Raw genomic sequence first — 23,152 nt, forward strand, 5'->3', positions numbered from 1 at the left:
TGGGGGAGGAAAAGGAACAATTTTCAGTTTCCAGTGTTATTAATCTGGTAGGATGTAGGATATGCTCCTAGGCTGTATCAAGAAAACTCAAAACTTTGCACTCAAATCAAACTGAGAATAGAAATGTACATTAGCTATTCATGTCTGGCAATCTAAGTGATTTCATTTACACTACAGCCAGAGTACATTTTCTATACAGTCATGTGAATTGATTCAAGTCATCTTTCATTAACCATAAGACTGACAAATATAAGGATTGTTTTACAGTATCCAGGTTGATCAGAAATATAATGGCTTTCCCTAACACTACCGAAGCAGCTTTAAAATTGTACCATTTGGACTACTGCAATGCAGTGCATGTGGGACTGCCCCTGAAGACAGACCAGAATCTACCATTAGAATAGAATATAGCAGTTACTACCTGGTACTGGGCATGTAGGACAAATTCCACCAGTCCTGAGACAACTGCATGGGCTCTCAATACCTCTGAACACAAATCAAGGTACTGGCTGAACTGTTCCACGCGCTGAACAGCTTAGGGTCGGAACACCCCAAGGACTGCCTCATTCCATACAAATTTGCCTAGGTATCAGAAGCCCTTCTATGGGTCCTTGTGCCAATGGAGGTTAGGCTAGGATAATCCAAAATTAGACCTTTTCAGCTGTAAAGTCCTCTTAGGGGGATTCATTCTCCAGGCAAGCATACCTGGTGGAATCCCTATTAAGTTTTTATTATTATTATTTGTAGTGTTTATTTGTTGCTTTTGATCACTTTATTATTCACCAGTGGGGTTTTTTAGGATGTTTGGTCTTAAAAAGCTGCCATTTCTGCTTTATCATATTAATATTCTACAAATACAATACTTTAGTAAATATTGTAGGAACCATAGTTTTGAACCATTTGCTAAATTCACTTACAGATACTCCATCTGAAAGGAAAAGCAAAATCATTTTCTTTTCATCTTGAATTAGGGCTCCAATATTTTAGAAACCTGATATGAACTGACCTCATCTGTACCTTCCAGGCTAATGCATGAATCAGAACTTAACTATCAACATGATTTCACATTTCCAAATGTTCCATTGCAGTTTTGGAGAGAAAATTCATTTGGCAATGTGGCTTTGGAGAGAAGGTATGTTTTAACATACATATTTAAATAACAATTTTCATGTGGGTGTTGTTTTTTTAATGTGCATTAATGTGGAAATGGAACAAAATCGTTTTACAGATCAATACATGCAAAAGCGGCACAGACTGGAAACAGAAGGACTTGCCCACACCATACCTGGAGTGCAGTTCAGTACTGCCGTTGTTGTATTTGCTTCCTCTTTCCCACACACCAAAGTCGGGCACACGATATGCCCTTTCCACACAAAATACAAGGTTTTGTATGAAGGTCACCTAAGAGAAAAAGAAAACAGAAAGGAGATGAAGGAGAAAAAAGAAAAACCTGAACTATGCCAATATTTCTTCCATAGTTGGATGCTACAAAATTTTCAGATGTCTCTGTTGCTCTTACTTTCTGATTCAGCATATAGGGCAGGAGTGGGGGGCATTTTTGGCTCTTGTTGTCTGTATCATTATCTGCCACCACCCCTGAGAGTAATGTCATGATGACGTTAGATGACTGAGAGGTAGGTTGTTCTGCCCACCTGTCAAAGTCCCTTGTGCAACATTTGGAAGCTGTAGCACAAGGGGTTTTGCCAGACCCATGCTTCACACTTGGCAAGTACTGAGCACAGGGCTCGGAAAGTGCTTTCCGGCATTCTTGAGCTCAGCTTATGGTCAGTGAGTTCAGGTCTGATTTCTGCAGGGGTTGGCTGCAAGACTGAGTTCGCCATGGGGAACCTGGCTGTGCGACCAATTCAGTGGGCTAGAATTCACCGTCCATCAGCTGAAGGGGTATGAGCTTAAGCCTGATTTCTGCAGGGCTCTGTAGCACAAAGCAGTTTGCATTGGCACACCAGTTAAAAGGGGGGGGGTCAGTTTTAGCAGTGGTTTCAGAGCAAATTGCTCTGTGCTATTGGAATAAGGCTTGCTCCCACCACCCACCACCCATCAGCTGATCAGTGCTGGAAGCATGCCATGCTCTAACAAATTGAGAGCTCACTTTAAGCTCCTGATTCTTCCCATGTAGCCATGTTGGTACCTGCCTATGATGGTACCTGTGCGAAGAGTGGGCATGGTTTTGGGGGAAAGGCTTCATGGACCAATATGGGACATCTGCTGGGCCAAATCTGGCCTACAGGTCAAAGGTTCCCCACCCTGGCTATAGGGACAGATAACTCGGTACTGTGTTGAGACTGCAAACAGTCTGTGAGCACCTAGAAAGGAATACTGTGATCACCAATAGTCAGCATGGATTTCTGAAAAATAAGTCATGTCAGACTAACCTGATCTTGTTTTTTGACAGAATTACAAGCCTGGTAGATGAAGGGAACGCAGTGGATGTAGCCTACCTTGATTTCAGCAAGGCATTTGACAAGGTGCCCCATGATATTCTTGTAAAGAAGCTGGTAAAATGCGGACTTGACTATGCTACCACTCAGTGGATTAGTAATTGGCTGACTGACCGAACCCAAAGAGTGCTCATCAATGGTTCCTCTTCATCCTGGAGAAGAGTGACTAGTGGGGTGCCACAGGGTTCTGTCTTGGGCCCGGTCTTATTCAACATCTTTATCAACGACTTGGATGATGGACTCAAGGGCATCCTGATCAAATTTGCAGATGACACCAAACTAGGAGGGGTGGCTAACACCCCAGAGGACAGGATCACACTTCAAAACGACCTTGACAGATTAGAGAACTGGGCCAAAACAAGCAAGATGAATTTTAACAGGGAGAAATGTAAAGTATTGCACTTGGGCAAAAAAAATGAGAGGCACAAATACAAGATGGGTGACACCTGGCTTGAGAGCAGTACATGTGAAAAGGATCTAGGAGTCTTGGTTGACCACAAACTTGACATGAGCCAACAGTGTGATGCGGCAGCTAAAAAAGCCAATGCAATTCTGGGCTGCATCAATAGGAGTATAGCATCTAGATCAAGGGAAGTAATAGTGCCACTGTATTCTGCTCTGGTCAGACCTCACCTGGAGTACTGTGTCCAGTTCTGGGCACCACAGTTCAAGAAGGACACTGAGAAACTGGAACGTGTCCAGAGGAGGGCAACCAAAATGGTCAAAGGCCTGGAAACGATGCCTTATGAGGAACGGCTAAGGGAGCTGGGCATGTTTAGCCTGGAGAAGAGGAGGTTAAGGGGTGATATGATAGCCATGTTCAAATATATAAAAGGATGTCACATAGAGGAGGGAGAAAGGTTGTTTTCTGCTGCTCCAGAGAAGCGGACACGGAGCAATGGTTCCAAACTACAAGAAAGAAGATTCCACCTAAACATTAGGAAGAACTTCCTGACAGTAAGAGCTGTTTGACAGTGGAATTTGCTGCCAAGGAGTGTGGTGGAGTCTCCTTCTTTGGAGGTCTTTAAGCAGAGGTTTGACAACCATATTTCAGGAGTGCTCTGATGGTGTTTCCTGCTTGGCAGGGGATTGGACTTGATGGCCCTTGTAGGTTCTTCCAACTCTATGATTCTATGATTCTATGAGTTGATTGGTCAGCAGTAGTCTGTGCTATGGCAACTGCCAACTCTTTCTCTCTTCTTCTGCATTGTTTCCAGCAGAGGAGGAGAAAGATACACAGCTGCAACTGCTATAACACTGCTTAATTTCTATAAAGCACCCAGAGGACGCAATTGATTGGGCAGTAGAGAGGTGCCTAAATAAATCAATATTTTTCACTGCTGAGGCTATTCTCCTGTCTTCCTTCTTTCTGCCTCTTCTGGTACCATTAACTAACAAATGAGTGACAGTTGTCTTGCCTAGTGGTTGCTGCTTTTAAACAACCCTGACATATAAATATCTTGTAAACATGTTTCTGGCTGTTCGGGGGCCTATAGAAACAGAGATTCTACTGAATGGTCTAATCTTGTCCAGGAGCCCCACACAGAGCAGACACTTCCTAGCTGACAGCTTTGCAACCACCGGCCATCTGTCTGCATCTTGTTAATCCTGCAAGAAAACTACACAGAGCCTAACACATACAAAATTGTTATTTTTCCTCCCAGTTTGGTGAACTTGGGCACTTAGATGGAAATAAAGGAAAGGTTGAAAGGCATTTGTAAATTATATTGGTATCATCCAACCTTCAGCCACTTCAGTATGGCCATCTAGCCCACTTTTTATTAAAGTTAATAACCAACCACTGCAGCTCCTGACTTTGGACCAACTTAAGTTTATTTATTGTAAATACTGCACATTTACAAACAAACTGAATTGAAATGAGAAGTTTTGTTTCTCTAGAAATTTCAGTGTACAAATAATTCAAGATGAAGTCTTGGCTCTGGAATTCCAGAAGCAGAATGAATCTTGTGGAATGGGACTGACCCCTCCTCCCCCTCCCTTGCAGACCTCCTAAAAGACTCTCCAGTGTGTCGTGAGAGTCTCATGAACACTCTGCTCACTCATGGTTCCCAATATAGGTGATTCCCTCCAGGAGCCATCTGAGTCACAAAACATTCTGTTCAGAAGAGTGCCCTGAGAAGCTTTCCAGGAGGCAAAGGGGCCCCAAATGTCTCCTTCCACAAGTCCCCCCCCCCCCCCGCTCAGTTGCTAAGCCATAGTTTATTAATACTCATTTTTTATTTTAAACATATACATGCCATTTCATATATGGAGTCCTGAAGCTATAGACCAGGTTCATGGATACTTAACCAGGTATGGTACATTGTATACACCTGTTGCTTAAATAATAAAACTGGAAATAAGTCCCCCCCGTCCCCCGTCCCCCCGTTTGTAAGGATTTAACAAAATACTGCTGTTCTATGCTAGGAAACAAACCCCATTAAATTTGCCCAACCATTCAAACTTGCTCAGCATTTTCATCTACTACCAGAGGCAGCTCATTTACCTCCGAGGGAAAAAGGAGTAATAATGAATTGCTTCACTGCATTCAATAGGCGTAACATCCTGCACAAGTGAATTGTCTAATGTGAAATAAAGGAAGATGAGAGGGGGAAGAGGTCCCAAAGAAGTCTTCAAGCATTAAAATAGACTCAGCTATACAGAAAAGGGGCCAATTCAAAGGAAGTCAAAAGCAGTTCAGAGCTAGGAGCAAATTCAAAGTGTATAACATCCAGCTGGGCAACAGAGTCTTATTACCGCCTTGCACAGCCGGATCAATTTTCATCACATGAAGAGGCGATTTGGTGTAGTGTAATGGATAAGAGTGCGAGCTGTGAACCAGTCAATCTTGGGTTCAAACCTCAGCCTAGTAGTGAACCTATCAGATGGCTGTAGGCAAGCCACTACCACTCAGTCCCCTATCTGTAAATGCCAGGATAGTTGTAAAGATTAATGAGGTTAATCAGCTGTGTCCAGTCAGGCAATTGGCTAGGTGAAATTTCTGGCAGTCGCTATATCCTGACAAAGATAGGATGGGGAATCCTAAACCTCACCTTCCAGAACTGGTGGAGGTGATGGTGGGGGTACTGATGTGTAGCTAACGGTCTGAGTGCAGGCTACTGGCATCAAGAGGGGCAACTCAGCTGGGTACTCAGCACTGAGTTAGATGGAGCACCCCATCAACACCATCAACAGAACAGGGTGGAAATCCCTTTCTCTACTCTTATCACACCATGCAGTGACTAGCAGTTCTCACCTAGCAAATCTCACCAACCACTGTAGGTAACTCAGGAGAAACACTCTGAACACACTGTTTAAATACTATTTGAGATGCAGGCCACATCTCAAATTTTGAGAAAGTGCCATGAGTTCCAGCTACAAAATGGCTGCTGTGGGGGCATGGCACAATGCAAAATGGCTGCCACACCTAAAAAAAACAAGCAAAGAGACAGGACCTCAAAATGGTATGGGCACGCTTCCTGATCTTTGAGGTAAAGGCGCCTACATCAGCTATCACCACACACAAGAAGCTCACACAAAGAAGCTCTATGCACTTCTCCTCTGCTTTGGGTGCACACATGGATCATGTTTGGAAACCCATTATACAGGCTGAATATCAGCTTTGCGTGCAATTTCAATCAGGAAATCAGTCCAGAATAAAATGCTGCAACCCGCAGTTGTAAATGGAAGACTGAATTACATTGTGACCGCGAGATTCAGATTTGATTGAAACAGACTGTCAAAATTCTAACTTTGTTAAGACTGAAACCACATTAAAAAAACCAGCATTCAAAGGGCCATTTCTGAATCTATCCATAAAAAGAAATGGTGGGGACTGTGAAATCTGTTGTGACTCATTAACAAGGACATGCATGGACATTTTGTATGCATTTTGAATATGTACAGCTCCTAGCACAACAATAAGGGCATTATTCATTATTAGTGGTAATCCCTGATACACATACATGTACACACACAAAACCAACAAAGTAAATTCCATAAAAGAATGCAAGGTTTTAATGCACAACTTGTAATACCACTAAAAAAAAACCCACTATTGCTGCTGAGATTAAGGCTTTTATATTATTTTGAAAGGCACTGATTATCCAAATCAATCTATATGGGCTTTAGAAGCAGCTGAAGGATGATGAATGAAAATGGTATGAAAGGAAAAAGTCACATTTAAATGACAGTTTGAAGTTCTACCAACCTATCCTTTATTTCCATGACAGCACCATGAATTTTGGAGAGAAGACAGATTTGTTTCACATTTGTTTCCCATCCCCTCTTCAAACAGTTCAAAGAGGGTAGCTTCCACAGGGTTACATTTTTGTTCTCACAACAACCCTATGAGGCAAGATAAACTGAGAATAGTGATAAACTGAGAATAGGAAGCCTGTCATAACTCCCATTGGCCTATGACAGCATGGCCAATGGTCAGAAAGAAAGTGAGTTGTAGCCCACCAAATCTGGAAGGTTACAGGTTTCCCCATCCTGGAGCTTCATAGCTGAACATGGATTTGAACCACAGTTTCCATATACAAAGCCAACACTACTAAGACTGAATGTCGAACAGAGCAATCTCTGCTGCTAGAATATTCTAAAATTGCAACAAGATGTTTAGGTTAGATTACTGAAATATATTATACATGGGACTGCCTCCGAAGACAGTTCAGAAACTTCAGCTGGTGCAGAATGCAGTGGCCAGGTTGCTCATCGGGGCAAGACGGTTTGAGCGTATAACACCAATCTTGGTCCTACTGGCTGCTGATTAGTTTCCCGGCCCAATTCAAAGTGCTGGTTTTGACCGATGAAACCTTAAACGGCACAGGACCACAAAACCTCAAGGACTGGCTCTCCTCATATGAACTGACCTGCACCCTACAACAATCATCTAAAGCCCTTCTTCATATGCATCCTCCATGAGAGGCTTGGAGGATAGCAAACACGAGAAAGGGCCTTTTCTGTGATGGCTCTCCACTTATTGAATGCACTCCCCAGGGAAGCTTGCCTGGCGCCTTTGTTACATATCTTTAGGTTACAGATAGGTAGCCGTGTTGGTCTGCCATAGTCAAAACAAAATAAAAAAATTCCTTCCAGTAGCACCTTAAAGACCAACTAAGTTAGTTCTTGGTATGAGCTTTCGTGTGCATGCACACTTCTTCAGATACCACACTTCTTCAGATATCTTTAGGTGCCAGGCAAAAGCATTCCTCTTCTCCCAGGCCTTTGGCTAATTGAGCAATCTATGGCATTTTAAACTGGGGGGTGGGGGGATATTTTGTTTGTTATTATGGGGTGTGTTTTTGTGTTTTTATATTGTAAACTGCCCAGTGGTCCTTGGATGAAGGGCGGTATAGAAATTAAATATATAAGTAAAAGGAAAACTTATGGGTCACCACATATGATATTTTAAAATCAACCTTGTGGGTGAAACCTTAGATTTAAAACAATCCAGATGCAATCCACAGAACATCTCTTAACTAAGTTGTATGGAAGACAGGCTAACCTGGTGTAGTTAGTGTCCTAAAGCATTAGGCTAGGACTAGCAAAACTTGGGGAACCATAGAACACACTTGGTGACTTTGGTACATTCCCCTTTCTATCAGCTTAACCTACCCCATAGGGTGATTTTATGAAGACTGTAAGAATACCTTCAACATGTTCTAATGATTCATGGGGTTGGTGAATTCATACCTCATCTGTATTGTAGATAATCTGCAAACCAGATGATATCATCTCAACTAGGTAGAGGAGGAACAACGACACAGCATTTATCTGTTAAAAGGAAAAAAGGACAAGAATGGTCAGACAGTAAAAGAAATGACCCTCAAAGCAAAAAAGAATCACCTATTATATCTCATGTTGAGTTTGTGCTCCCACTTGAATAAGAAGTCCTGCAGCAAAGTTGTCAAAAAACAAAAACAAAAAGAAGGTGGCTAAAGTGAAACTGTCAGAGTGAGCAGAAAGAACAGGAACAGATGGAGAATTACTGCATGTCCTGTACATGAAGGTGTATGTAAGCTAAGAGCTGTTGGCTTGCTCCTGTAATTAACTATCATCTGTTGAAGTATGGCCCATGGGAATATTAAAGCACACTTGGGGCATCAGGAGACGTACACACACACAATCAATGTTGCTTACAGCGGAATCCACACAGCAACTGTTTTAGAAGGTAAAAAAAAAAACTTTTACCTGCAGTTGGAAGTTGTGAAATTAAGCAAATTAAGTTGTGAAATTAATCTAGCTAGCTAGCTAGCTGTTTTTTGGTCTTCTGTTTTAAACAAGCAGGGATTTATTTCAGTGCCATTCATGTCAAAATGCTTCTAGTAGATGCAAATGACAGTGCAGATGACAAAGGAAAAAGAAAAGACATACAGTGGAGGATATTACTGTATCAGGCAGTATACCCCCATCTCCCACCTTGTAAACAAAATATTCATGCAGCCTCCTGCAGAGGGAAATATTAGTCTCAATCAACTCTTCCGCATTTGATTAATAGAGTTTAAATTATATTTACGAAAAATGAGTTGTTTTCTTCTGTTAACATAATTATCTATTAGATATCAGCATCAACTGCCGTAGCACTGCCAAGATATTGCATCGTAGGGGCAAAAAAAAAAAAAAAAAAAAGCCAAGTTATCAGAGAAATGAATGCACACAAAATACAATCATTTCACAGCAGCTAAGATTACATGTTGCTTATTCATGCACCTTCCATTTGGAGATAACAGAATAGTTTCAATTTATTTATTTTTTAAAGAATTGTAACCCTCCTTTCCTGGCAGTTAATAACAATAAAATGAAGAACAAACAATTAATTACAAACAAACATTGCTAATAAAATGACAGGAATAAAAAGAGCAACTGCCGTTAAAATAGAAAGTTTGAAACAGCAACAACAACTAAGCAGATTATGGTCTGGTGCCGAAAAATCATGAGAGGAGCCACCACGCAAGCAGCCTTGGGTAGGGCATTGAGGGTGCTACTACCAAAAAGGCCCTTTCCCCATTTTCCAACCACTTCACCTTGATGGGGGTACCAGGAGGAGAGTGTCTGAAACCATAACAATCTGGTTTATACAGGTGCATGCCTCTTTAAGCACCCAGTTCTAAGCCATAGAAAGATGCAAAGGCTGAAACCAACTGTGCTGACTAGGGCTGATGGGAATTGAAACCCAAAACATCTGGAGGGCACCAGGTTGTAAATGCCAGATAAAATGCCAGTAGTTATTCTAAAGGTGATGATATGTATTCTGACTAACCAGTCACAGGAATCACTGTTTTATGCTCACCACAGGTTACATCCAAAAATCTTTATGATTATGGCCACATTCATGCCATATATTTAAAGCACTATGCCACTTTAAGCAGTCCATGGTTTATCCCAAATAATCCTTGGGAGCTGTAGTTTAAGGGTGCTGAGAGTAGTTAGGAGACCCCTCTCTTCAAAACAAAACTACGATTCTCAGAGTAGTTTACCAATCAATCCCTTTTCACAGAGAACACTGGGAACTATAGCTCAGAGAAGGAAATAGGGGTATCACAACAACTCTCCTCACCTTTAACAGACTACAACTCCCAGAATCCTTTGGGGGAATGATGGGAAGTTTTGCTTCTACACATGACTCTGGCTAAACCATTTTAAGCTGAGACATTCCTTCATCACCCTAGAATGTTCAGTCCACATTGAGTTCATGAGACATTGCATCCTGACCTGTTCTTAGTGCTTGGTTTAACACATCTACGGATGAATGCTATATATTAATCACTAGTAATAGTTTAAGTCTTGCTATATCAATCACTAGTAATAGTTTAATAAGGAGGTTTTCACGCCTGTCCAATTCTGTGTTCCCTTTCCCAACCTTTAATCTATTGATGATTAATGCCTATATGCAACCCTTGCATCGTATTTGTGTTAACCAATCAGCAACAAGCACGTATGTGGCAATGCTGTAATATTCAATAAAAGGGACTCTCCGAGACATGCTCGGGAGATGCCTCCCATATGACACTTGCCATTCGTCTGTCGTTTATTTCAACCCAACAGGGGAAGCCAATGTGACTGCTTAAAATGGTGTCACAGTGCTTTTAAATGTGTGGTCTGAAGGTGTCCCCAGGCTGCCCATGCCTAGGGGGTATTTGGACTCATGATTCTTGAAGAGCAGCCCCCCTTTGAAACCAATTTTGAAGCTGAAGGAAATCTCACAAGCACTTTGAGCACAAGATTGGCATGCCACAAAGAAGTAAGTCCAAATTTCCACTAGAGATGTGCAAGACTCTGATTCCCCTGGAATAGGTCTCTAATTTAGATGCCAGCCACGGGTTTGAAAACAGCAGCTGGACCATTTTCTGAAAAGTGATCTTAGCTCTGCTGTTCTTGCAACAACATGTCTATTCCTAAGAAGTAAATCAAAAAATCTAAGAAGTACATCAAAAAAGGTAGACAAACAATGCCAATAAATAGTGATGACTAAGTTCGATGTGAGAAGGCTAGTTGAAGGTATCTGCAACATTCAGTTCAGTTCCTTTGTTTCAGCTACTAGCCATGACAAATGATAAAGTAGAATACTAAAAATAACACAATAAAACACATCAGGCAGTAAACGAAGAAATCCACATAAAAGAAAGCCTACAATGTATCAACAGCTCAATGCCAAACTAGGCTCAGCAGCAAACATAATGATTACAATCAGCAATACTGTGAGTCAAAGTAATTTTGAAGAAGCTTGCAGCCAAGGCAAAAGTAGCCATTCTAGTGAAAATTTCCTCATGGCAATTATCCAGGAGAAACTCTAATTTCCATTGGCTGGACAAATAAATTTCTGACCATAAGCAAACATGACAAAAGCAGGAAGGAAACTGCATTTGTAAATCACAGAAATGTGAACTATGAAAACCAAAGTTAAAAATTAAATGAAAAAGCAGTATCAGAGTGCATTAAGTCCTTCTTATTAATTAAGCTGTTTCCTAGTAAGTGAAGCTAAAACATGTACAAAATTACAGCATACAGCATCAGATGTTCTCAAATTTTATTTATAATACAAATGGTTTTTTTAAATATATAAATACTGAAATTACTTGCTGACAACAGCTTGTGTTGCTTCAAAGAAAGCAACTTTTGGCCATTGTAGTGCTATTTTATTCAATAAGATATACAGCAGAGAGTTGGGCTACAAACAGCTTGCTTTTATTGGTATGTTAAAGCAGGAAAATCAATTTGCCAAGCTCCAGAGTTTGGCACATCTTTAAAGAACTCTGGTCTTTAACTGAGCAGCAGGGGAAAGGAACAATACTCAAAGCCACTCAGTCCCTGAAGTATATTTAAGAATTTTATTTCATACCTGAAGATGTCCATATTCCTTGTGGGACAAGACTTCATCACCTGTGTGGGCACTGAAAACAGAATGGAGGCATTTGGATGGCTTAGGGTCTTGCTTATATTGTTGAACCTTTAGAGAGAGAAAACAGAGATGATACTCCTAAATAAATATACAGATTATTATGTTTCTGTCATGAAAGTATCACAAGGCACTGAAGATTATAATTGTTGGATTAACTTTTTTTATCAAACAAAAACCCCATTATGCAATGCAAAACACTATATTCTAAATATAAAGCTAATTCTAAAGATCACCTACTGGAGTGGTAAAACCCATATTCTTACCAGTCTTATGAATAAGAGCCAGACAGCAGAGGTGGCAGGATCCATCTCCAAACATAAGCTTTCTTCCACATGATTGTTAAGGGTCCAGAATGGCCTATCACATCGATGGACTTTCTATGCAATTTCCACATGGCAATGGAAAATGTGGCATTATTATTATTATTATTACTTTGGCGAAAACCACTGATTTCATTTTGGGGTCTTTCCTTCCAGCTATTTTTATATCTTCCTACTAGAATTCACACTACAGAGAGATCAGAAGCAGGTCAGATTCCCCTGTCTTTCCACCGTTCCCCTTTTTGAAGGAGAACGAGCTGAGTGGCAAAACCAATATACCCTGTGGCGATTTCAATGTGAGAAGTCCTTTTAAACCTAGCAGTCTAGACTCTTCCCGACTCCCAAAGTGAGTGGGGAAGGAAGGGGTCATGGAAGCCCAAGGCCTTCTCTGGATTGTTCAGGATTATTTTTTTAATGATTCCACCCCGCAATTACTTCTCAATTCCCTCTGTGCCCCTCTAGCCTCATGCTATGGTCCCCCATTTACACATTTTTCACCTGTGGCCCCCACGGAATAACCTGGGGGGCCCCAGGGGGTCATATGCTCCCCAGTTGGGAAACACTGGCCTGGAACCTAGCCTGTAGTTTTTTTCCTCCCCACATAGAAAGTGTATAGAGAACATAAGATATTTAATTAACTGAGTGGTTCATCTCATTGATCTTTGGTGCAGGTGATGAAAATGAGTAATTTTGCTACCCTAAGAAAGGTAGCTATCTTCACTAGACAACTGACACAAATGCTTTATCATCACAATCAGGAACTACACTAATCTCTTCTATGAATCCATCCATCTTTATTATTGTTTAACCACAGACAATTCTAACTTACTTGAACTGGCACATGGAAAGTAATAAATCCTGGGCATATGCAATCAACAGAAAAAGGCTGACATGACCAAATGAGGTCAACCACCATCATTTTTTTAAAGTCAACAAAAGTATACCCCTGTAAAGAATACTGATATTTGTAAATTATACAAAGCATGTAATATCTGCAAAAAACTAAAATGAAAATGTAGCAGTGTGGAGTGCTCCTTCTGAGGATTCTATAAAATCTTGCCCTTTTCCAGGAGATTCCATTAATGTTCCATTCCCCAGTTTTCCATTTCCTCCAGTCAGCATTACATACCCAATGAGTGTGCTTGGTTGTCAATGGGCAATTTGCCCCCTTTTTGCAGATTTTTTTTTTTTAAAATCTTCTGCAAAATTTGGCATTCCAAAAGAATTTCATCTTCCCAATCAACACCTTTTGTATCATTTATTATTTATATGATTTTCTTTATTTTCAGTGTGTACTCTCCAACTAACAATTACGCAAGGTGGCTTACAATAGAAATGTAAAAGCAGTATCCAACAGCAACTTCAGCAAAAGCACAGAGCAATCAAGAATGTGCTGTGTTGCCACTCCACCAAAAGGCAGTAGCAGCCATAATACCTCACAAAGAGCCTTCAAAGGTTTATTTCCGCTTTGTTGGACTATCTGCATCTTAGATTACTAACCAGAAACAGTTTTCAAAAGGTGACCCATCCCTCACTCCTCAAATAAGATATGGATAGATAGATGATAGATAGATAGATAGATAGATAGAGAGATAGATGGTAGATAAAATAGATACTACACTAAAAAAAGTATGTTTCAGTACTGCCCACATCAATGTAAACAACATTACATTTTTTTAAAAAGCTCCAAACAAACCAACAACTTTGATCAGGGTCATGTCTCTTGGATTCTGTCATAATTATAAATTATAAGCTGTGCCTTAAGTACTTTGGCAGAAGTACAAGTATTATGAGGAACGGTTGAGGGAGCAGGGTATGTTAAAGTCTGGATCAGAAGAGATGGAGAGGAGATATAATATCCATCTTCAAATATTCTGCTCCAGAGGGTAGGACCCAAACCAATGGATTCAAATTACAAGAAAGGAGATTCTGACCAAACATCAGGAAGAACTTTCTGGTGGTAAAAGCTATTCAAAAGTGGAATGGACTCCTTCGGAAGGCAGTAGACCCTCCTTCCTTGGAGGTTTTCAAGCAGAGGTTGGATGGCCATCTATCATGGATACTTTAGTTGAGATTCCTGCATTGGCAGAATATTGGCCTAGATGACCCTTGGGGACCCTTAGAACTCTACAATTCCATGATTCTATATATTTATTTGTCAAATTTGAATCTTGCCTTTCCAACAAATCGTGCTCCAAGAGGCTAACAATAATAAAACAAATACGATACAAGATTATATAGAAATACAACACTGGGGAACAATTTTTTACTTTTTTTAAATGTTGTCTAGATTTCTACAACTGATTTAGGGTATTTTTGCACTGCTGAATCAGGAAATGGCATCCGTTTCTCTCCATCAGGTCAGGTTTACTGTAAACTGAATGGTGGGCATTGATAAAGGTAAGTACATGTAAATTGCATGTTGCTTCACCATTTTTCAAACTTCAGGGCTTGAACTTCCATTTCTTGGAACTCCTGGAATGCTCAGCGGCAGGGAGGTCTCTCTTCAGAGTCCAGCAGTAGTCAGCCATCATGACTGCATCCCAGCGACCCTGATACCTGGTCTCCATCTCTTTCATGTCCTGATGGAATCTCTCCCCCTGCTCGTCACTCATTGAACCCAGGTTCTCAGGAAACCGGTCCATATGTGAAAATAGGTAGTGCATCTTGACACTCATGTTGCAGCCCAGGTTTCTGAAAGCAGTCAGCATGTTGTTGACAAGTTCTGCGTAGTTTCTGGCCTTATTGTTGCCAAGAAAGTTCTTCACTACCAGAACAAATGCCTTCTACGCTTCCAGTTCCACTTTGTTCATTGAGTTTCTGAACTCTGGATCTCTGATGAGCAGATGGATCTGAGGACCGTCAAAGATGCCAGCTTTCAACTTCTCCATGGTCAATCCTGGAAAAGCCTGGCACAAGTAAGTGAAGCAGTCACCATCCTTGTCCAGAGCCTTGGTGAACTGCTTGATTAAGCCAAGCTTGATGTGCAGCGGTGGGAAGAGTATTCTGTCTCTGTCCACCAGAGGGTCGTTGATGACGTTCCTTTCTTTGCAAGGCACCAATTTCTCCTGCACAGGCCAGTCCTTCTTCATGTAATGCTGAGCCCGGTCCCTACTATCCCACATGCACAGAAAACATGGGTACTTGGTGAAGCCAGACTGTTGTCCCAACAAAAAGTTCACCATCTTCAAGTCAACACAAATAAACCACTTGTGCTGATCATAACCATTTTTCTCCAGCACATACTTCACCGTTTCATAGTTCTTCTTCAGTGTACTCGAGAGAGCCAGGGGTATAGAGACAAACTGGTTGGCGTTGTGTAGCAGAACACATTTCAGTGATCGCTTGCTGCTGTCAATGAACAGTCTCCAGTCTTTGGGTTCGTACTGTGGCACTCCAAGCTTGAGCAGAAGCTGCGCAATATCTGCACAGTGCACAAAGTCCTTCTCTACCGAGAAAAAAACAGAGGTACTCTTGATGCCTGTTGCGGAAGAAGCTGATGAGAGCACTGTCAGAGAGGAGGTTTTTTCCTTCACTCTGGATACCAACAGTTCGGCAGAGTCCTTTGACAAGCTGAGGTCGCGAACTAGATCATTCAACTCCTTTTGGGAAAATGGATGTGGAGCATCATCTTCAAGAACCACTGCTTCTTCTTCATGTGTCCTTCAACACTGGAGGCATCTTCGTCACTAATGTCAGGAAGTTCTCCAAAGATAGGCACTGGAATTTCATCACAATGAGCTACAAGATGAAGTGCTGATTGAAGATCAGGATACTTGAGGCTGCTCCGGTTCTTTCTGTTGATCCCAGTCACATCAACAGCGCAGAAGTAGCAGTCAGTGACATGGTTTTATGACTTCAAACTGATCCCTTTTCAACATAATCACCCAGAACTATCGGACCTCAATACTTCTTGTCATTAAAATAATCATTTCCAATCAAAACAATTATTCGACATGGCATTTTACCCCCACCAACTTCTTCTAAAATGTTCCACACAAGCGTACATGTGGACAAAAACGTAAAAAACCGACATGTGGCCATAGCTCAAAAACTTGATCTGACTGAGCAAAACCAATGTGATTTTGGGATTCAGTGCATCAGATTCGTCCTAAATCAACTGAAAAAACGCAGACAACAAATTTGTTGTTTTCCAGTGTAATTGACTAATTAAGTCACCACCGCTTAGGACACAACTCCTCCTCAGAATGATGCCACTCTACCTTACAAAAGACATTTTAGTTTTTCTAACCTCCACTGAGGACAAGGCTCTTTCAGCAGTTACTAAGTTCTCTTTGCAAATATATTTAACACAAAATCCTGCATACTCAAAACAATGCATTGGAAGTGCAACAGAGAGCTGCTTATTCTCCAGTTCCAGAAAATGCTCTTGGCAGCTTCAGTTCTGAGATCAACATTGATCTTTTTTTCATACCAAAGACATCTCAACATGTAAAGATTGTATCAGTTTAGCAAAGCAATATGGGCCTCAAATAATATTTCAGTGCTCTATCATTTGTATCTCCCTCTAATACACATGAGATCAGAGCTTAAAAATTTCAAGACAACCATTATGCAGAGGAAATACTAAGTACAAAGGTATAAAAAATTATTTAGAAAAAGAAACAATGAAGGAAACAGTATCAAGGTTCTTAAACTCTGAAGCTGTTAACAGACAAGCAATTTAAAAATACTAGGTAAAAAGGCAGAATTGATAACCTTTAATGATTAGGGAGGCATGCTATTTGGGGATTAACATAAATATTACAGGATTAGTATAAAGCAGGAATGAGGAATCCATGGACCTCCAGATGTTGGTATACTACAATGCCCACCATCCCAGCATATTGGCCATGTTGACAGGGCTGATGGGATTTGTACGCCAATGACGACTGGAGAGCCACAGCTTCCCCATTCTTGGTATAAAATGAAGAAAAGCATTTAACAAGTTTTGGACAGATGCCAGAAAATGTGCTGGTTTGTGTGTGTGCACATGTGCAAACACACACACCATTAAGATTACAATATTATGTACACTAGGCAAATTGCATTAAATTCAGTGGGACTAATTTCTAAGTAAGCAGGCACACTATTGGGCTAAGGGTCCCAGCCTGTTAGAATTATCCTTACACTTTTTAATGAGGATTTCCAACTCTCATGTTCAAGAAGAAAAAACATATACCTAATCAGAAGTGGATCTGAGTGAGGTTCGGGCTCAAAAGTACAGAGAAAATGGTTTAGCAGTATGCTGCCTTAAATCAGGTCCATTGAGATACACCTTGGGTATTTGCTAGAGCATTCATGCTGTAAATAAATGATGAAGAAGAGGAGGAGGAGGAGGAGGAGGGGGAGGAGGAGGGGGAGGAAAGGTCCAGATCCATCTAGTCTAGTATGGCCTGTTTTGTTCTGAATGTTGTTGTTTAGTCGTTTAGTCGTGTCCGACTCTTCATGACCCCATGGACCAGAGCATGCCAGGCACTCCTGTCTTCCACTGCCTCCCGCAATTTGGTCAGACTCATGTTTGTAGCTTTGAGAACACTGTCCAACCATCTCATCCTTTGTCGTCCCCTTCTTCCTTGTGCCCTCCATCTTTTGTTCTGAATAGCAATGGTATTTTTAAATAACAGGGTAAAGGTAAAGGTAAAGGGACCCCTGACCATTAGGTCCAGTCGCAGACGACTCTGGGGTTGCGATGCTCATCTCACTTTATTGGCCGAGGGAGCCGGCATACAGCTTCTGGGTCATGTGGCCAGCATGACTAAGCCGCTTCTGGCGAACCAGAGCAGCACACGGAAACGCCATTTACCTTCCCGCCAGAGTGGTACCTATTTATCTACTTGCACTTGACGTGCTTTCGAACTGCTAGGTGGGCAAGAGCTGGGACCGAACAATGGGAGCTCACCGTGTTGCGGGGATTCGAACCTCCGACCTTCCGATCGGCAAGGTTCTGTGGTTTAGACCACAGTGCCACCTGTGTAATAACAGGGTAGGTGGGGTTAAAAAAAAATCACACCTATGACCTATCCCACAAAAGGATATGGATAAAACTGGATAAACCCTCAAATATGTTGCCTTGAGCTCCTTGGAGAGATTATATATAAAATGTGATAGATAACCTGTATATCTACTATTTACTTAATAGCTATCCATGCATTTTTGTTATTCCTATTTGCTTTGGAATTGCTATATTCAGCATGGCACTGTGCACCATCAAATAACAGCTTACAGAAAGTGTTTAGCTTATGCTTACCAAAAGCTTAAAAGCTAAAATTAGAGAAAACACAGGACTGCAAACTCAGTTCACTTGTGCTATTCCATTTATGATTAAGTGAAGCTTTTTGCAGGCATCTTCAATCTCAAGATATTGACATTGCTCACATACATAAAATGAAAATATAGGCCATGGTGTAACTATTGGTATATTAGATTACTCCTTCAAAATTCATCAGATATGGCGAGATGAGTTGGATTTTTACACTGCCATGCTGTAAATGACTGCCACCATTAGCACAACTGGTTACCTCTTTGTACTCTGGAATGAAATTAGTTCTACTGTAGCATAACATTTGAAAAGATCTTTCTTGATAATGATGTGCAATGTCAAGCCTGGGTAGACAAATTATAGGCTTGTTAAATAGCTCTGCCATCAACTAATGAATACATTCACTTTCCTATTTGTTATCATTTTAATGCATTCTTTTCTTGGCAGAGTATTCTCAGGTTAGCTGCATGCATAGGTATCTCAAAGACTGAACATATGGAGAAAGTGTGTGTGTGTGTGTGAGAGAGAGAGAGAGAGAGAGAGAGAGAGAGAATGGGAGAGGGATTCAAATAAGACAAAGAAATATTGTTTCCCAAAGTCCATAAATGGAAAAGATCAATTATGAAAACTGAGCCATACAGTGATATTTCTATGAACACCCAGTCTGCAAGATATTACCCACGTCAGGAGTGCATCCTTTTCCCTAGCTGGAATGTTCAAACAAAATCCACTTGAATGATGGCATCTAGACAGCAGGTTAAGGCTAGTTGTAAGACTGTGGAGGCCCAGCTTCAGCCCCACAGGGAAGGCTGGAGGCAATTATCTGCCCAGGCTGCTTTATTTGGCAAATGGCCATAGCTCAGTGGTAAGGCAGATACGCTGCATGCAGAAGACCCCATGCAGTGATTGTGAATAAGCTTCTGCGTGAGGGAAATATCTGAAAGACTGAACTTTAGGGAATTAATGTTACTGTTCCTTTTACCTTTGTTGACTGGAGGGAGACAGGGGAGACAGAAGACAACTGGAGTGGAAGGTATTACACTGATTTTTTCCACTATGTCATACTATGGCCTTGGAAGGATATAACAAGAAAAAGAGACCTGGAGGTCAATTACAGTCTCCAACCCTGCTAATTCTAAAACAATATAAAATTGACAACTTCATGCTAGGTAGTTCTGGCACCCTGGCATCCTCCCTTTCTACATTGATGTACCATGATTAACACAAGGTCGAGTTTGTTTCTTACGGTTCACTTTATTACACTGTTTAAAAATATATATATGGGGAGGGGTGGGGAAGAACACCTAGAAAAGTGAAAGGCTTGGGCATGCCTAAAGTAGCTTTTTGATCCCAGCTTTTCTGCTCGTGATAAAGCACTAGCAGGAAACTAAGACTTTAAAAAGTTATTATATGGGAACATCCTTCGTTATCTTCAAGCAATATCCAATAATTACGCTTCAGGAACAAGTTCCAGTTTCATTACAGGGAAAATGGTCTCCACATACAGAGTAAATGGAAGGAAAGAAAGTTGTTCCATTTCTGAAGAGCAAGACAAGATCCTCTTGGGGACATGAGCTCATAAATAATCTTTCCTGAATTATCTCTATCAAAGATGTTTGCACAGCACCTTGTCAAATCAACCCATACAGAAAGGAGAGAAATACCTTACTTAAAGGAGACCTTGTCACATTGAATTTTTCAAAGCAGATAGATAAATAAAAGACATGTCAAGTGAATCATTCTTTTAATAGCATGGTCTGAATTCATTCTTAAAGTTCCATGCTATTTTTTTTAAGGTTTAATGAATGGGGACAATGTTATTTAAAAAAAAAAAAAATACAGTCATACCTCGGAAGTCAAACAGAATCCGTTCCAGAAGTCCATTCGACTTCCAAAACGTTCAGAAACCAAGGTGCAGCTCCTGCAGCCAATCGGAAGCTGTGGAAGCCACGTTGGATGTTTGGGTTTGCGGCATTCGGGAGCCAAAACGTTCGACTCGCAAGGCATTCGGGATCCAAGGTACGACTGTATTTGTTATCCCTTAAGATCTTTTCCCCTCACATAACTAAAGAGATTGCAAATGTGCAAAGATTATTAATCTCTCCCAAACAGCATTTAAAAGGAGATAAATTAAAAGGTGAGCTCGTTTGCTAGTTCATACAAGTCAACTGCATTGGACAATGTTGTTCTGAGGACATGTTTCCCTCTCTACCGACAGAAAAGTGTTGGGATAGCCCCAATTGTTCAGTGTGTATCCCATACACAAATGTTACACCACAATATAGTTTATTGATTATATATTTATTAAATGTATTTTCCCAAGTTGGGATTCAAGGTGGTTTACATTTAGAACCAGCATTAAAACACAGTTTGCCCTGATAGCCCAGTGATCAGCATCATCTGCTCCTAAGTTTTCAAAGGCCAGTCTAAACAGGAAGGTCTTAGCTTGCCAGCAGAAGGATAACAAAAAAGAAGCAAGTCTAAACACTCCTTGGGGGAAATTCCACAATAAGGCAGTAGCTGCAGAAAAGGCTTTCTCTCATGTCACCACTAACCATACGTCTGATGTTGATGGGACCAAGAGAAGGTGCTCACCTGAGGATCTTAGCAGGCCAGGTTTGTAAAGGGAGATATAATATTTACAGTAACTTGGGCCCCAAAGCCATAAAGAGCTTTAGAAGTCATAACCAGCATTTTGAATTGTCCATGGAAATGGACCAGTTGACACATGTTGTAACCAGAATGGCAGAAAGATGCTTCCTAACACTAAGAATGGCTGAGCAACAGAGGTCATACAAATTCCTTTCCCAGGTGCTTTTAAGAATGTATTGAGATTTATTGAAGGTGATTTAAAATCTCAAGAATCCTAGTTGGCTGCATGGCTCAGTCAGTTCCAACCATACAATGTAAGCTAATTTGTACAAAAACGCTGCTGATGTAAGCAGTCTACTCATGTGAGCCATATAACAAGGTTGGAGCAAAAGCAAACAAAATCAACTGCTCCCTCCTAGAACTGGAAAATGCCACTTTTCAGTTCACAGAAAAGAGCAGACTATTCAAATTCCCTGCTCCCATCTGTACAAATGGCTCCCACAAGTCGTTGTTGTTGTTGTTTATTTATATCCTGCCTTTTCCCCAGACTAGGATTCAAGGCAGTTTACACAAATTAAAGCAATACAGATAAAACACCAAAGGCTAAAAACATATAAGATAGTTAAAAAGCAATTAAAATATAATAGAACTAAAAGAATATAAAAACAGATCTATTAAAATACAGAGAGTAAAAACAGCACAGCACTATTTAATAATCCTTTCCTTTAAAAAAAAGTCAGTCCCCAAAAGACTGTTAGAATAAAACAGTCTTCACCTGCTGGCTGAAAGACAACAAGGAGGGAGCTTCTAGTGTCTTGTCAAAACCAGTTTTCGGGGGCGGGGGGAATTTCCCAACTCTATAATTTGATAGATTTATTTATTTCATGAAATTTACACACCACTTGATCGTAAAAACAACAAAGCTCAAAGCAGTTTATAAAAGGATAAAATAAGAAAATGGGGGCGGGGGGGGGGGGAGTAGAACAATCCTTTAAAACATACCAAAGTTAAAATACCAAAACAGTTGTATATGTTTTCCATAGTGTTCCAGCTTGTTTTGCATTTTCAACATTACTTAAACCAGCAAGCTCCCGTCTGTTGTTTGCTTAAGTTCCAAGAGCAACTGAAAGATGGGATTTCTGTCATATATTCAGTTGTTCGTTTACAACATCAGGCACTTCTTTGCCTTCAGCTTTTAAACGCATTGGGCCCAGAGCCTGGGAACTGACCTTTCCTAGCAGGCTGCATTGTGGCATTACACCCACTGCCCTTTTAATTTGATTCCCAGTCGGAACATTTTTAATGCTTACAATTAACTTAATCCTTTAGAATTAAGTGTGTGCTTGTGTCCACATTGCAGAGTTTTACCTTATCAGCCTGGCGCATGTAGCAGTAGAGAATTCCTCGCATACATTTTATAGCAGAATGCTCCAGCTCATGGGTCCTTCCCTTGTCATCATCAATACGCCTGGGTAAGAGAGATAACCCGTGAAACAAATTGGAAATGCATTCAGAAGGAAGTAAAAGGTACCAGCATCCCTTTCCTGATAATTAAGTATTAAGAATGCTTTATATAGTGGCACCAGCAAAGTCTGATACACTCAGGCCTTATCAACCTTGCCACAATAAAGCCAATAGGTTTTTTAAAAAAATAATAACAATAATAATAATAATCAAACACTATGTCTAGGTTTCAGGAAATGAAGTCAAATAAAAGTTGCCCACAAACTTGATACCCTTTTATTTGCTAGTTTCGATTATCATCATCATTATTTCAAGGTATTACTTGCCCTTCACCATAAGGTCTAGGGTGAGTTGCAACAATTTAGAATACAGTACTAAAAAGTTTAAAACAAATTTTAAAGAAAGTAAATCCAAATAATTTTGAATCATCAAAGGACAAGCAGAAACAATATTTTTATTTGACAAATAACTGTGACATATTGATGGTTTGCAATGTTGCTAATCATTTCTAAACAGTATGAAGTGAGCATAATGCATCAGATTCCTTTGTATTACTTCTGGGGACAGTACTGTGAAACAGGCCATTGCATCTTCTGCCTCTCATGCCAGTATGATTCGCAGTGTCCTTACAAAAGCCTTGCCCTCTCATTAA

At 40.6% G+C, this 23,152-nt stretch overlaps 1 protein-coding gene across 9 annotated transcripts in view; it reads right to left on the reverse strand.

The window, feature by feature from the left end:
• The window catches only part of PHKB (phosphorylase kinase regulatory subunit beta), a 143,539-nt gene that overhangs the window by 84,288 nt on the left and 36,099 nt on the right, over positions 1 to 23,152 (reverse strand). For all 9 annotated transcript variants that reach the window (XM_079988735.1, XM_079988736.1, XM_079988739.1 and 6 more), the window contains 4 exons: positions 22,405 to 22,504; positions 11,803 to 11,910; positions 8,157 to 8,237; positions 1,286 to 1,401 (listed from right to left, as the gene is read on the reverse strand). In XM_079988735.1, coding sequence (XP_079844861.1) covers positions 1,286 to 1,401; positions 8,157 to 8,237; positions 11,803 to 11,910; positions 22,405 to 22,504 — 405 coding nt within the window. The remainder of the gene's footprint in view (positions 1 to 1,285; positions 1,402 to 8,156; positions 8,238 to 11,802; positions 11,911 to 22,404; positions 22,505 to 23,152) is intronic.

This window comes from Podarcis cretensis, assembly GCF_951804945.1.
Source record: "Podarcis cretensis genome assembly, chromosome: 8".
NCBI lineage: Eukaryota > Metazoa > Chordata > Lepidosauria > Squamata > Lacertidae > Podarcis > Podarcis cretensis.